Genomic DNA, 16,049 nt, shown 5'->3' on the forward strand with positions numbered 1-16,049 from the left:
ACGACTTCTTAGCGTATGCACGATGTGTCTCAGGTGGCACGTGACCAAAGTGTCATCACCGAGTTTGGTCCACTGGTTGGATCTTTCGCTCCCCCGGCTTGGCCCGGGTACTGACTGGGAGTGTGGCATGAATGCCGATCCGTTCCCCACCCCAGAGTCAGGCTAGATCATCACCGTGATGGTTCCTTCTGGCTTTAAAATCTCCGGGGTGTCTGAAGGCAGCCCCACATTTAGGACTGTGCTGCCCTATGAGGTTGGCTGCTAAGAAGACCCAGAGTGGTGATGGCAAAAGGGCTCCGTGGAATCCCCTCTCAGAGCATGAGTGAATTTTGGCACTTGGGAAAGCCGGGGCTGGGTAGCACTGTCAGTCTTCACAAGCTTTCTCCATGCGACCGTGCTAACGTACCCCAGTCCTGAATTCTAGCGCCCGCTGCTCTTCTGTTCCTGGACAGTCTGCCAGTTGTACGCTGGGTGAATGCAAACTTGCTTCCCCCTGGGACCCGAGTTGGGATTTGAAGCCAAGTCTTCCAAAGTGGAAGGTCAGCTGAGAAACCCACTAAGCCCCTCTCTGCCCACTAATGCATTGCTTTCCTCCCAAGATAAGGTGTACCTGGGTCCTCCACGGCTCTTCCAGGAGCTCCAAGACTTGCAGAAGGATCTGGCTGTGGTGGAGCAGATAACCCTACTCATCAGCACCCTCCATGGCACCTACCAGGTAACGGCCAGGGAGTTCCCCTTCACAGTCAGTGTGAGCTCTGTCTCTCCAAGCGGATTCCTGCCAGCAGGTCTCTGGTCAGTTGGGAATGGGATTTGCTAAAGAAATGGAGCTATTTTCCCCTGTGGTCAGCGAGCCAAAGCCGGTTTGTGACTTGGACATAACCAAGGCTGGGGGAAGCCGCTGCAGTCTGGAAATCAGACTCCAAGTTAGTGGTCTAAATGCCAAAGAACATAACCTTGGAGCAGGGCAGAAAATGGCGCTGAATGAGGTTTTTGTCGCTATCTTGTTTCTAACGCAGCTGTCCCTCCTCACTAGCCACAGTCCTACGTACCCCTCCCCAGCACCTATCCCCAACGTTGCTACGCTGGGTCTTTAGCTGGGGAGGCAGGCAGATCCTTGCTCTGTGGATGTCCTACGGTGGATGGCCATTGGCTTCCCCAGGAACCTCCAGACATACCAACTTCCTGATGGACTTGGTTCTCCACCCTTGGCGGCGTGGGTGCCCATGCTAGTCCAGGGCCCCGCTCTTTGCTGTTACTGGGTGGGCCTTTGGGTGAAATTTGATGGTAACTCCTGGACTCCTGCCTGGCCGTCTCTGCCACGCTCTGATACCTGCATCTCAGGGGTTTCCTTTTCTCTCTTGCTTCCAGAATCTGAACATGACCGTGGCCCAGGATTGGTGCCTGGCCCTGCAGAGGATGATGAGAGTGAAGGAGGAGGAGATCCACTCGGCCAACAAGTGCCGCCTCCGTCTCCTGCTTCCAGGGAAGACGGACAAGTAAGTCTGCTCTTAGATCCCATGGGCGGGACGTTTCCTGATGCATCCCTCTGAGCATGGAGGCAGAATCGGAGGGCAAAGCCCTCTTGGCCCGTTCTAGCCAATCTCCTGGTAGGCCCGTGCAGAATTGTATGCTTCAGCGTGTTCCAATGCTTTGATCAGTCCAGGTGTCCGTGTCTCAGGTAACGGAAGCCTATGCCAGAGCGTAATAAGGTCTCACCTAGACCTAGTGCCCTGTACACATCTGTGGGCCAGGGCAGCTCGAATCTTGTCTTGTCCTAGCCTGGCTGGGCCGTACCAGAACAAGCAACTGGTTCAGTGCCGGTGCTTTGGAGGAAGGGGTTCACCCCCTACCAGCCCCCAGTTAATTTGTGGTGGGGTGGAAGGAGGAACATCCTCCTCAACCGACCACCCCACACGGGGATTATGCCCTGACTTTGGGGAGACCCTAAGACGATTCGTGGTGGATCCTGAGCTGGTGGAAATCAGCAGACCGTGGTACTGCACTGCTTTACTCCAGCTGAGGATCTGGCCCAATATGCGTCTGATGAATCTTGGCTCCTTTCTCCTCCCTCCCATCCTCTTGGATCTAGTCCACAGAGAAGGGCGGCTGGTTGAGGCCGTTGCAGCGATTATTGGGCCCCTCCTCCGTTCTCGCAGCTCCTCAGTCTAACCGCTCCGGCTCTGCCAGCTCAGGGCATAACCTGTAACGCGTCTCCTGGCCCTGTGCTCTGCAGGGCATGTAGGTCATGGCCCAGGAACTAGCAGCTGCCTCAGCTGGTCAGTGCAGGCAACCGCCGGCTGTGACTCCTGGGAGAGCCGCGGGCCACGTGTGGTGATGTACCACGTACGTGACTCCACTAGCTGCAAAGACGAGTCCTATGAACATAGTAACTGAAACCACAACAGGATGATCTCCCTGTCTCGATAATGGTGTATGTAAACTCCCGGCCTGCCTGCCGCATGGTCAGTGCATTTCCAGCCCTACCCTTTTATCTATGGCCCCTGTGTGCCCTTTTAAACAGCTACCGCCCATCTCTGCAGGGGTGGTTGCGCTTCTGGGGCGGGTGAAGTGCCCTTTGGCACAGAAAGTAACTAGACAAGGGCTGGGGTGTACTAGGAACCTGGGTCCCTCAATGACTTTCAGTCAGACTCAGAATGGAGCTAAATTCTGGCCTCCGTCCTCCTCCTGCTGCAGGTCCGGCCGTCCCATCAGCTTCATGGTGGTCTTCATCACCCCAAACCCACTCAGCAAGATCTCCTGGGTGAACCGCCTGCACTTGGCAAAGATAGGACTGCGTGAGTAACCCTGTTTGCATGGGCAGGGCATCCCTCTGAATGCCAATGAAGGGGCGGGACAGGGAGGGCCTGTTGATGTCTGTGTTCCCTTTGATAGGTCAGGAAAACTAAGCATCAAAGCTCTGTGCCCAGCACATGGCATTATGGGAACGTGCCAAGCACAGGTTGGAACTTGGGAGCGTTGAAGCCCAGCAGAGCTGCAAAGAGCTTGACTAGGAAAGGCCTTTAGCTCCTCAGTGTCGCCCAAGAGTCTCCAGAGCAGAATGTTGGTTGCCCCATATCCAAGTCAAAGAGGGATTTAGTGATGGGCCAAATCAGTCCTGTGTGTTGCTCCATTAAGATCAAGGGATCCGGCTCTCCACTGCCATGCAATGCTCCCATGCTCATTTGCTCGTGGTTCACTCTCGCTTTGCACTGGTGCAAATGAGTGTACAACCTGCAGGGCACTGGAGAACCATGGTCAAGGTGGGCTTGGTTCATGAAGTCTGGCTTGGTTTGTACACATCAGATGTAGGGCTTGAAAGAGGTCTCTTATCGGGGTGACTTCCCGTTGCCTTTGATGCCTTGGAAGCTTATTCCTTCATCGTTCTGACTGCGTCATCGGGGATTAATTAAAAGGCATCACTGTGATTTTTCTTGCCTGCAGATCTTTGGTTCTGCTGCACAGCAGGGAGTCTAATACCAGGGCTATTTCATCAGGGATGTTTGTTTTAATGGAAGCTGTGCGGTCTTTCATCATGGGCCCCCTCTCGCCCCTCTTTTGAATAGTGGTTAAGACCCAAGTGTTAGCAACTGTTGCAGTCCCTCTGCTGCAGGAGGCACTAGGCTGGCTGAGAGGTGGCAGTGATGGTGGAGAACTTCTTGGGGCGATTGCTGATTTCCCCCCGCTAGCAGTGTCAGCAAGGAGATGGATGTGATGGGCAGTTTTCTCTGACTCATAATAATAATATAATATATGGAGATATACCTATCTCATAGAGCTGGAAGGGACCTTGAAAGGTCATCAAGTCCAGCCCCCTGCCTTCACTAGCAGGACCAAGTACTGATTTTTGCCCCAGATCCCTAAGTGGCCCCCTCAAGGATTGAACTCACAACCCTGGATTTAGCAGGCCAGTGCTCAAACCACTGAGCTATCCCTCCCTCATGCCTCTGTACTTTTAAGAACCTGCTTTTATAAGCTTTTTCCCCCTGTTTTCCTGGGCATTGTGCAAGTGCCTACCAGAAACTGGAAAGCAGGTTTGGGTAGCCAGAAAACACCATAAAATTACAAATCTAGAATGCACAAAACTTCCATAGAGGAGCTGCTTAAATCAGGGTGCTGGGTCCGATTTCAGTGCGGGGGAGGCAGCTGGCAACAGCGGCCCCCGAGGATGCTTAGGCCCCTGGAAGCTAAGGATAAAATGTAAAAAAAAATCAGTCTATTTTGGGAGCATTTGTGGTTTCATGTAGGTTTCCTACAACGAAATTACCAACACGGCACAAACAGGCAACTACTGATGGAGGGAAGGCCCAGGATTCTTCAGGAAAACCTCTAACAAGTTCCCAATGTTAATTTCCATTTGGACAAACTGTTGAATGTTCTAGCTGGTTTTGGCAGCCTTTCTGGTGAAACTTACCAATGTGCAGAAAATGTACCATCCTGGATAGTAGCCTGAAATACCCTCATCATCAAGTTTTATATACGCCAGCCTCTCATGAGACAGGCCGGTAGTTTCAGCAATTCGGTGTGGCCTTGTTTCAGGAAAGCACCTAAGCACATGTTTGACTTTCAGCGTGTGTTTGAGATCTGTTGACCGTGCTAAGGTTTAAAGTATGTGCTTAAGTACCTGTCCCAAATAGGGATGCAGGGCGTTCCCAATTGGAAGAGGGTCAAAGCAGGGGCCAGTGACTTTTCCTCTGCTCCCCAGGAGTTAGGAAAGACTCAAAAACCAACATTTTAAACTACATTCATACTGGGCCAATAGATTTTTTTTTTTTTTTTTCAAACTGAGGCTTGGGGGAAAATTATGTAACTGCCATTTAGAATTACAGCTCGTGAGTGGTGGTAGTCGGGGGAGAGGGGGGGAAGAGAGTTTGGGATCGAGATGGCTCCAAGATATCTGCCCTCTGGGTGTAGAGTGAAGGGGAAGGATATAAAACAAGAAGTATTTTTACCCAGGGGAAGGGCGTGTGTTTGAAGCACTAAATAGCATGAATGTCTTTCTCTGCTATCCAAGACAAGCAGTACAGAGAGAACAGACACACCAGGCGTTAAGTTGACAGAGTGCGCCGTTCTGTTTGGAAATGATGTCCATGGCTGACGCTAGCAGTGTAAAGGCTAAAACTAATTAGCAAGTCAGAAAAACACCACACCAATTCCCTTTATGCACCTCACCTGTAATAATATATGGAGATATACCTATCTCATAGAACTGGGAGGGACCCTGAAAGGTCATCAAGTCCAGCCCCCTGCCTTCACTAGCAGGACCAAGTACTGATTTTGCCCCAGATCCCTAAGTGGCCCCCTCAAGGATTGAACTCACAACCCTGGGTTTAGCAGGCCAATGCTCAAACCACTGAGCTATCCCTCCCCCCAATACCTGGGGAACCATCCCTCTGTGTGCACAGCCCCCAGCACTATACCTCTCTGCCGGCTGGCACATACAGGCGCACCATCCCTGTGCATGCGCACAGCCCCACACCCCAGGGCACCATCCCTGTGCATGTGCACAACCCCAGGGCACCATCCCTCTGCATATACATGCCCCTTCCAAGTTCCCCGAGCACTATCTCTTCCCCTCCTCCAGTAACCCCTGGGGTACCATCCATCTGTACACCGACAGCCCCATGGCACCACCCTGAGCATGCGCACTCCCCCAACCCCAGCCCTCAGGGCATCATCCCTCTCCGCATGGACCTTGGGGCACCACCCCTCTGTCCGTCCCCCCTGGGTTTGGTGGGCTCAGGGCATCAGCTGTCATATCCTGCAGTTCAGCGCTTGCATGTTAGCATGGTCAGCCCCGGCAGACAGGTTATGCAGAGGGGTCCCAGTCCCTGTCCCCCGGCACGTTGCAAGATGCCTGGCTCTGCCTGGCACGAGGGGCTCTTCTTGGGACGCCCCCTGCTCTGTTCTCCTGCCTGGTGTGAAGCGCAGAGAAGGGAGGGGGCACTAATGCCCACCCCTATTTAAATGCTACCCCTGGCTTAAGTGTAGCTAAACCAGAGTTCAAGTAACCAAACCCGCAGATGTCCCCTGAAGGCAGCACGTTCTGGGAGCTGGAACACACTCAGCGGTGTCATACGGCAGGCCTCAGTCTGGCCTCCTCCCTGGGTCTCAAACCAGAATTGGTGGGTGGAATTCTTGACTGCTTTGAGCTACTTAATTAGATTTACTTACCCCTGTATCCCCAGGGCACGGGGTGTGTGTGTGTGCGCGCGTGTGGGGAGAATGTCCATCCGGTCTCTGATCGGAGGGCTTAGGAGGGGGACAATTGTGGATCGTGACTCAGGGAGGTTGGCATATCTCCTCTACGAGGCAGCACTCCCTGGGCTGTTTGGAGCGGAGGAGGAGAGTGGGGAGACTCTCTAGGCCTCTTCCTTGGCTGGCATCCCCATGAAAGCGAGCCTGGCTGTGTTTGAGAGAACCAGGAGGGAGGAACCCAACCCCTGGCACTCCAAGCAGCTAATGGTCAACGTTGAGCGTTCACTCTCTGCATGGAAGAAAACCAGCCGGGGGCTCAGATGAAATTACAGCTCTCAGGAGACCCTTGCAGTGTGCGTCATGGCTGGGTGCTTTGAGTGCCTTCACCTGTCTTTCCCTGACACCTGCTCTGTCCCCCTTGCTCCTTTCTATAGCAAGGACCCCGTTTTACTCCTCTCTTTTGGGGGGCGGGGAAGTCTCAGCCAGCCAGCCCCACCTGTTATTTTTCCATCCCTCTCAAAGGCTGAGTTCTAGCTCTGGACACCACCTTGTGGCCTGTGTTTACACAAACGAGATGATCACAGCGGTCGATGAAGCGGGTGGAACTGGGTCCTGTTGAAGACAGGAGATTGCTCTAGAAGATGGACCCCAGCCTGGTGCAATGTGGCAGATCCTGGGTTCCTAACTGAATCCAAGCCGAAGGAACGGAACTGACTGCAGGTTTCATCTTAGGTGTCTGCAGGCCACGTTTTGGGCTTCAGAGCCTTGAGCCAGTGGCATGGCTGCACCTGTTCCTTCCCAGGCTGCACCTGGGCTCTCCCATTGACCTTCAGGGCAAGACACGTTTGTGTGCAGCATTTGATTAAGGCTCTTTGTTTTGCATTTAATTTTCTTGTAATTAAAGCGCCTGGCAGCCGCAACCATCAGCGCCCTGGAAATCTGTGAAATAAATAACTCCAGCTCTTACTGCCTGGGGGCTTTCTTGAGTTGTGTTGGCTCTGAATGGTGAGGAAATGGGCCAGCACTTGGAGACTGCCTGGTTCTTATTGCCATGCTGCAGGATTCTGCCGTTTGTCCCTTCTTCAAGCTTCCTTGTTTGGACAACGCAGTCTGGAACGGATCTGTGTGCATGCAACCTTAATGCCTCCCGAGCCCATGGCTAATAGATACGGCTGGACTCTTGGACAGAGACTTCGTAGTGTGGCCCCCTTCCAGCCAACCTTGAGAATCCTGGCTATGGGACGGTTGCCCAACCAGCCTTCTCCTGACGGAGTTGTATTTCTGTGTGGTGCCCTGGTGGGGTCTGTTCTGCAGATGACTCCGTGAAAAGAAGAGGAGGATGAGGTAAAAACAGTGACAGGCTTTCCAAAGAGCTTAGGGTTGATTTCCAAGTGCTCGGCATCCGCCATCGAGACCAGATTTTTCACGGAGTGCTGCGCTTAGCAGCTGCCGTCGCAACCGGTGCTGAGCGCCGATGAAAATCTGGACTCTTGTTTTGGTGCTTTTATAGAAACCGAGTTCTTCTGAAAGTTCATGAACATGGGGGACCAAGGATGGAAGCTTGTGGCTTGGAACCAGGCCATTTTTCAGAGGGCAGCAAAGGTGCCTTAGCTACTGTAGGTATGACGTACCCATGTGGATGGTGATCCCGTATCGAGATGCCTGAAGGCGGATAGCTTTAATCACACCACAAGATTTTAACCAAGATGACGCGCTCTGCCTAAGGAGACGTCTGGTCTGAAAAACTGGAGGATGATGGGATCAGGGAATGTTGGTCCAGTGTCTGAGTGATCAGGGCTAGAACTGCCTGGACTGTTGCATTAAAAACTGCCGTGTGTGAAACCGTGGTGCAGATGCAGAAACTGCTGATCTTCCACAGTCTTAGCAAAAATCTGTGCCATGCCCCGTTGGACTCAGCCTATAACTTATGTCACTGGCAGCAGAAAGATCCCATTGCGATGGCCAAGATTTTTAACATTGACTAGTGGTTTGGGGTACCTAGTCTGAGACGCCTTAGAGGGCCTTGATCCTCAGAGGGTGGGTGCTTGGCATTTGGGCCCCCTTTAAGGGGTCTTAATTTGAGAGGCCCAGAACCGAGGCACCCAAATTCACCAGTCACTTTTGGAAAGCCGCACCTGATCTCTGCTTTGTCACATCTAAGGTGGCACGTGCCACGAAGAGCAGCTTCAAATCTTCCCTTGATTTGTAAATGGAGCACATCCCCTCGGGAAGTTTATTGCGAGTGTCTGTGTAACCCCGCAATGTCATTGGTAGCATTGCTTTTCAGAGCACGGTCGCCCTTTGATCTCTTCATTAAACGGGGGAAAGAAAGCAGGCAGATGATTCTGGGCGGCCGCAGCCCCCCTGCGCGTTCAGGTCCCCCGGCAGCGGAGAGTTCCCTGGTGACACTTGCGTCCCTTCTTTTCTTTGTTTCTGTTTAATTCCACCAGCCACTGCAGCAAAAAAAAAAAAAAAAAAGTTTAATGGAAGAAAAATTCATTTGAAATCTTATTTGAATGCCTGGATTCCCCCAGGCTGGAAGGAGTTTTGATTCTCTTGTTTTTAACAGTTTGTTTTTTATCTGGGATGCCTGCGGGGAAATCCTGTAACCACCAGTTAGGAATAAAAACGCATTAAAGCCTCATGTGAAGAAATGTTTTGTTATTTCTTTTCCTTTTTTTGCTGCCGCTGCTCGGGCCTGGCTCTCTCTGCTCCGTGCTGCAGTCAAGAGCTCAGTGCGTGAGTGAAGGTGAATAAGCGCAAAGAACCACTCTTAGTCCTTGGAAATGCATTTCCTTGTGGCTAACGTTGGTTCCACCCGTTTGGCTCATCTGCTCCCAATGAACCTTATGCATTTTTAAACCCTGTTGATCAAATCTGCTGTTCATCCTTTAAAGCTCAAAGCCAATGTTTTGCAACGTTTGATACCAGGGACCGGCTTGCTGCCTTCCTAAAGTATCAGGGAGATCTCAGGGACCAGAGCTGGTCCACAGACCAGTTGAGAAACATTGATCTAAGCAGTCAAGTCAACGGAGAGGTGCTAGATTCCAGCCTAGGTGCTCATCACAGCTGACAGGGAGTATGTTTGTGTCAACACATCCAAAGCCTTGAATCCAGCTAGTGCGGGTAACCATAGCAGTGACAATAGCAGAGCTAGCAAGATGAGGGTGTACTCAGGATCCGCTCCGGGCTCGCACAGTCCATCCTGTTCTGTGTCCGCTGCTAGCCACGTTTAAATTAGCACAGGTAGGCCTAGCCCCTGCACCGCTTTTGCTGTGTAGATGTACCTGTAGAGGGAACCTTTCCCCTGTGGTGTCTGTCTCAAGGGGTTTGTGCTGACACCCATCTCTGTCCTATAGGATGACCGGCTGCATTCAATAGCATAATCCTTAGTCAGCCCAGTGGAGTAGTAGGTGGTCTGCTTTGACGCCCATGTTGGATTTGGAGAACTGAGCGTAACGGAATGGAATTGAGAAACGGGAAACTCCGGCTGGAATATGGGGCCTTCCGGCTGCCTTTCCCCCTTTTTCTTGCGTCGGTTAGAACTGACTGGGCAAAACCGTTCTGCCCCGACAGGAGGAGGCGCAAGGCCCAACAGGTTTATCATGCGTGAAATCAGAGACTGCAAAGCCCTGTGGGGTGGCGGTGGGACCCCTCTCAGCCCAGTCTGGGGATGGTCCCTACGGTATGCTGGAGCGTGGTGTCCAGTCTATATCCCATTGGATACCTCCCTAGACTCTGAACAGCTTCTCTGTGCCTGGCTGAGTTAACCAGTCACTAGCCAGGGGCTAGTGCGGCTACTCAGAGATTCAAGCAGTGCCTGCATGTTAACCCTTTTGTGACCAGAGCAGGGAAGTTCTTAGCGTAAAAGACTGTCGTCCTCCGGCGGGGAGGTATACAGCTCTCAGCTAGGGTTTAAGTGGCCCGATTAAAGCCTTGTTAACGATCTTTCGCCCATCAGTTCCTCTGTCCTGCTTTATTGATCTGAGATGTAAAGTAAGCTACACTGACAGCTGCTCCTAAACCAGGAGCTTTGGCTGCTGGGACGGATCCAGGTCCAAGGGAGGCTTTTGCATACATGTTCCATGTAGCCTGATCCCGAGGTCCAGAAGCTGTCTCCGGGAAGGGGGGTGTCTGAGCAGAGAGCGACTATGAACCAAGCGCTGGGGAAGGAGTGCAGAAGGCTTAGTCTGATGGCAAGAGCTGGGGGCTGATAGGGGCCTGTTTCATTCTTGTGTTTGGCTCACACCCTTTCATGGGTGTCAGTCGGGAATATCTCTGCCAATTTGAACGGAGTTGTACTGGGGTCAGCCGTGCGCAAGAGAGAATATTGGGGCCAGTGGGGCCAGAGACCTCTCGCTATGCCTTGCGGAGATCCCAAGCAACGTCTTGTGCCCGCTGTGTTCCGTCTGGTCCTGTTATAAAGGAGGCTGTGCCTGATTCACAGGGTGGTAGCGCAAAGAAGTGGAGGGGCGGAGTTATGCTAAATAACTTAACAAGGCTTAGAGCTGGAGTGGGCAAGAGGGTCAAACTCCCCCAACCCTCCATCCCCTGTGCATTAAAGGTGAGATGAAGGTGCCTGATCTTCTGGCCGGAGGTGGAAAGGGAAGGATCCATTCTGGGAGCGATAGGATGGCTGGAAGGATCTGTTCTTCAGAGAACGTCCTGGGCTTGTTTCATCTGAACAGCTCCTGTTAGCTTGTTGGGTCAGCTGAGGAGCTGTTGACTTTCCTCCTTGTGTTGGAGGAGGAGCGTTGCTGGCAGAAGTTTCTCTAGTTGTAGAAGTTCCTCTGTCTTGTCCATCAGAGACTAGTCTCCTGCAGCAATTAGGGCAGCTTCCCCCCTAAGGTGCATAGGGGTTCGGGGTGCGTGGGTGCAGCTGCTACCTATGGTTGGCTGGGCAAACCAGTGTTCCAGGCCAGGGCATCTGGGCAAGGCACGTACTTGGGAATGGCTGTCTAGAAAACGACTAAATAAGATACATGAAGTGCGCGGTCACCATGCAAGGAGCTGCTGGACTCAAGGGTGAGACTCTCCCTGGAGCCCTGTGTTCCCCAGGCTACTTCTGAGCCACGTCTGATGATCTTGCAAATATGATCTGTCCCAACCCTGGCTCACTGTTAAAACAATAGCAGGGATGGGACGGAAGAGGCTGCTTGGAGAAAAGTAGGAAATAAAAGTAGAGAAGCCATGTCGTGAGGAACGTGTGATGTTAGCTCATGGCTTCTAGTGTGTCCTCGGCTATAAATGATCCTGGGCCAGCACCCTTGAAAGTTGGATACTGATGGTAATATCACAGCTGCTGATCTCTGCTCCTGTCCGTAAATGGGCTGCACTATTGGTTAATCACTGGACTGGGACTTAGGAGATCTGGGTTCTCGTCCCAGATCATCTACTCGGGCATGTCACTCCAACAGCTGAGCCTTCGTTCCACGTCTGTGAAATCGGGCTGCTGCTAGCCCAGGGCACTGTAGGGATAAATACATTGCTTTGCGAGGTGTTCTCGTGCGGTAGTGCTGGAGGCCATGTAACGACGTCAGTGGGATCAGCACGCCCCGAACTGGAGGGCAGGGAGCACTTTAAAACCCAGCTCCCAGTGGTGTGGGTTGGGGCCCGTTTCTAATTCTTTGCCGAATGGGGACATTGTTTCTCGAAGAAGCAGGGCTTGAAACCTTTTTTTTTTTTTTTTTTTCTTGGTGCAATGGGCAAAGACCCCTTCTAGCGCTTACAGACAGCTGGGGCTCTGATCCCCTTGGCTCTGCATGTTTGGAGGCATTCGGGGAGCGCTGGGTGGGAGGGAACGGTCTATATGAAGACCTACAAAGCTGTTAACTTCCCCTGCCTGCTCCGCTTGCCACAGGGGAGGAGAACCAACCTGGATGGCTGTGTCCTGACGAAGACAAGAAAAGCAAAGCTCCCTTCTGGTGTCCCATCCTGGCGTGCCACGTACCTGCCTTCTCCTCCAATGCCCTCGACCTGCAGGTAAGAACCCAGCATCACCCTTTCTCTTCTCCTGTTCCTCAGGCTGTTTGGATGCCGAGGAAAGCAGATGTGAGGTGGGCTGTTAGACTGCCCCATGTTAATGCATTGCCCCGGCTCCGTCTTTCTGGTGCCTCTCTTTGCTGCTTGTAAGGGCCATGGGGACCGGTGCCCCGGTCAGTGCTACTAAGTAGGAGACTGGGGGTTTCATGTCACTTTGGGAGACGGTGAAGGAGGGTTTCTTGGTCTTGGAGGACTGGACGCCTCTACTGTGGGACTGGTCCCCGGTGGTAGAATCGGGGTGAGTCCTTGTGTGGTTTTTGTGGCTAGATGCTAGCAAAAGAGAGGATGGTGGCTCAGGGAAGTAAGGGGAGTCTCTGGAACTGGACTGCAGGCCAGTGGAAATTCTAGGCGCTGGGTTGATGCTGGCTCACCTGTCACAGGTAAGCCTGCCCTAGGTATTGTGGTCAGCTTGCTCAGACCACGGGCGGTGGTTGGCTTATAGTGCAGAAGTACCTAAGAGCCCCAGTCGTGGACCCAGACCCCCACCGTGCTGTATGAACACAAAACCAAAAGCTAGTCGCTGCCCCGGTGAGCTGGCAGTCTAAGTAAATGGTACAACCTTGGCACAGTGTGATACGAGCCTGGCGACCTCCCAAGTTAGGAACGCATGGACAGCGACAGTCCCTCTGCAGGTATGGCACTGGACTGGCCATCAGAGATCCTGGCTCTGCCACTAACTCAATGAATGACTTTGGGCAAGAGACTTAATCTCTCTCTGCTCCGTTCCCAGCGTGGGGATACCAGCCCGTCATTTCTGCTCCCTCGGTCTGGGCTTTTCCCACTGTGATCTCCTCGGGGCAGGGACAGTCCATCCGTAGATGGATGGACAGCACCTAGCGCCATGGGCCCCTCATCTCAGTTGGGGCCTTTCAGCACAACCAAGATAACAGGCAGCCACATTTGCCTATCCATGGGGATACCGTAGCGGGGTGCTACAAACGACCCACGTTAAGTGGGTGGATGCAGCGTTTCGAGAAACAAGCCAGTGAAAACCACTCGAAAGCTCCCGGTACTTCTTGTGCACAGAAACCAGTGCAGGGATTAAAGACCGGCTGAATCACCACCCCAGCTCTTACTTAGTGACCTGCTTTCTTCCGGGGCAGTCCTGGGAGCTCAGGGTGGGATCTACCGGCCGGCCTTTCCTTGCAGCATGCTGCTTTCCCGACGACAAAACCGGTTTGGTCTTGGCTGCCTTGCCGCGCTCTTTACAACACCCCGTCTCTGCTTCTCACCTGACTGCTGTGTGGGGTGGGAGGGCTTGAAGGTTGGCTGCAAAACCCTGCTGATCTGCTCAAACAGCCGCTCAAAACGCCCATGTGGTGGTCCTGATCCGCCTGCCTTGCTCCTGGAGTTGAACTGCTGCAGGGCAGCCGGGAGGTGCTTAGGGGCAGGGGGAGGTGCTGACCTGCCGGGCTGCCAGTGGGTGCTTTTTTTCCCCAGCCCTGGAGCACCTGCAGGAGTCGGTCGCTTGGAGCGTCGGATATAGGGTGTGAATCAGGCAAGGTCCTGGGGAGACTGGGAGGGGTGGACTCTTCCAAGCCCCCTGCAGGTTCAGTGCAGCGACACAGGCACGTGCTATGGAGAGGGCATGGGAGGCTGGTGGCTTAGGGGGATGGCAGCCAATTAACCCTCCCAGTAGCCCTCTGAGATAGGTGAGTCACATCCTCATGGGGAAACTGAGGCACGGCGTCTCTGTGGCAATGCCAAGAATGGAACCCAGGAGTTCTGTCTGGACAGTGCTGTCTCTGGTGCGTCATGGCTAACGGGTGTTAGCTAAGCATGGCTTCAGGCACCCGCCTGTCTCCTCTTGCTTCTGTTTCAAGAGGCTTGGCCAGTACCAGCCCCCCAGCCTCTCTCCTCCCACCCCAGCTTCCCTGTTGCCATTCGTGACAGAAGTAACCCAATCACCGCTCCATTGGCGGGATGAATTAGGGTTCCCCAGAGCTGAGGGGTTTCATCCAATTACCGACAGTAACAGATGTGATGTTGTCGAGCCGCCGGCTCCCTTCCCCGTCCCGCAGCCGGCTCCGGCGGGAGCCTGGAACACATTCCTTCTGGAGCCCTCGCTGCCGTGCCGGCTAATTAGACCAAATGGCGGGTTGTCTCTCTCCAGGGGGGAGCAGGGCTGTGTGTGTTTCGCAGGCGCGGTGCTTTCTTATCGGCCCTGCCATAGATTCTGCTCTGTGCAGCTGTTTTTTTAAAATGCTAACAAGGGCACCAGCTGGAAGAGGACAACGCTCCTTCTTCTTCTGTCTTTAATCTACAAAGTTCCTTTGCCGTGGTAACATCCTTCCCTGCTGTCCCCGGGGAGTCTGCGTTGCTTTCGGGGTGTCCTCTGACTTCAAACGCTTACCCGAATCTCGCTGGGGGACCTTCCAATCTCTTTCCGCGGAGCGTTAAACATTCCAGATCCCTCGTCAAATTCAGGCCAAGCCCCCCCCCCCGCTACCGGTTCTCCCCCCTCCACCTTGCTCTACCAGCGGCGAATCATCACTGCTCCAGCTCCTTCGCGAAGCGGATCGTAGTCAGTGCCAACAGGGAGGTGGCCTCGGTCCCTTCTGGGAAAGAATCCAGGCTGGGCTTTGCCTGGCCCTGTGCGTGCTGGTGCCGAGACAAGTCCCCCGCTCTGTGGATGTGCTTGGAATGTGGAGGCGGAGAGGATGTGTCCGGGGGGGGGGGGGGGGGGTGTCTCTGTACCCACTCGCTCCCCTGGGGGGGCTACAGGAGGAAATGGAGCGGCTCCCAGCTGGCAGTGCCCAAACGCTTGCTGGGCTTCTCCGCAGTGGAAGATGCCAAAGGGATATGTTGTCGTTTGAGGATGGGGGGGATATTGATGCCAAGGGCAAAAAGCATGTGACCCAGCGTTGCTTGCGCTGCAGCAAACTTCCTGCAAGGGTTCCCGTGCTGGACCGGTGCCGATCCCAGTGGATCTGTGCCCGGGCTCTGCGTGCCTCCCTGTACTGAGGAATTTGATCGTCAGCAAAGGCCTTGACTTCTCCACCCTTCCCATTCCCTCCCATCCCTCACTCTCCTGGCCTCGCTGCACGAGCTCCTTGCATCCCCGTCTGTCACCTGATCCAGGCAGCTCCGCACAGCCCCCTCCCCGCTCCATCTACGAGAGCGACTTCTCCAGCCCGTTCCTAGCAGATGGGCTGCGTCCTGGTGAATAAATAACGTCAATCAATTAAGACAAGGCTAGAAAAGCCCCCATGAGAGGCTAACCGGGGCGCTCATTAAAGGGCTAAATGCCATCGGCAAAGGCTGTAGTCATGGGCGATGGGGTGAGGTGCCCTCATCCGTGTGCCCTGGAAGAGCAGCAGGGTTGCCAACCTCCAGGATTGAAGGATGGTCGTGTGATGAAACCTCCAGGAATACGTCCAACCAAAATTGGCAACCCTAAAGAGCAGTTACTGCCCTGGAGCTCTGAGCAAGAGCCCAAGTGGCCGGCTTTGCCAAGAGCATCCATCAGTCTCTGATGCGCTGGCCGGAGCACTCTGTTGTGGGCCTCCCGCCCCCTTTACCTGTCCAGCTGCAGGGTGTCCGTGTCCAGTTCTTGGGCCCTTTGTGGAAGCCCTGCAATACGTGAGCCCTGGCCTAGTGACGGGAGCCGTGTCGTGAGGGCTGCCCAAATTTGTCCATGTGCTCACTGGGAACAGCAAGCAGGAGGACGGGGAGGTGCAGTTCAGTGTCATGGGATGGGCCAGCTATGGGGCAAATCTTGCCTCCATGCCCCACGGTTCCACTCTGGGAAGGGAGGGATTTCATCCCTGCCCATGTGTCCGGGGAGGGGGGGGTGTACCCACTCGCTCCCC

General features: G+C 53.8%; 1 protein-coding gene across 4 annotated transcripts in view; it reads left to right on the forward strand.

Annotated features, from left to right (window-relative positions):
* Window positions 1-16,049, forward strand: part of ARHGEF10L (Rho guanine nucleotide exchange factor 10 like) — a 172,299-nt gene that overhangs the window by 102,907 nt on the left and 53,343 nt on the right. For all 4 annotated transcript variants that reach the window (XM_054009100.1, XM_054009097.1, XM_054009098.1 and 1 more), the window contains 4 exons: window positions 600-715; window positions 1,369-1,496; window positions 2,695-2,795; window positions 12,056-12,177. In XM_054009100.1, the coding sequence (XP_053865075.1) occupies window positions 600-715; window positions 1,369-1,496; window positions 2,695-2,795; window positions 12,056-12,177 (467 nt within the window). The remainder of the gene's footprint in view (window positions 1-599; window positions 716-1,368; window positions 1,497-2,694; window positions 2,796-12,055; window positions 12,178-16,049) is intronic.

Source organism: Malaclemys terrapin, chromosome 19, assembly GCF_027887155.1.
Source record: "Malaclemys terrapin pileata isolate rMalTer1 chromosome 19, rMalTer1.hap1, whole genome shotgun sequence".
Classification (NCBI taxonomy): Eukaryota; Metazoa; Chordata; order Testudines; family Emydidae; genus Malaclemys; species Malaclemys terrapin.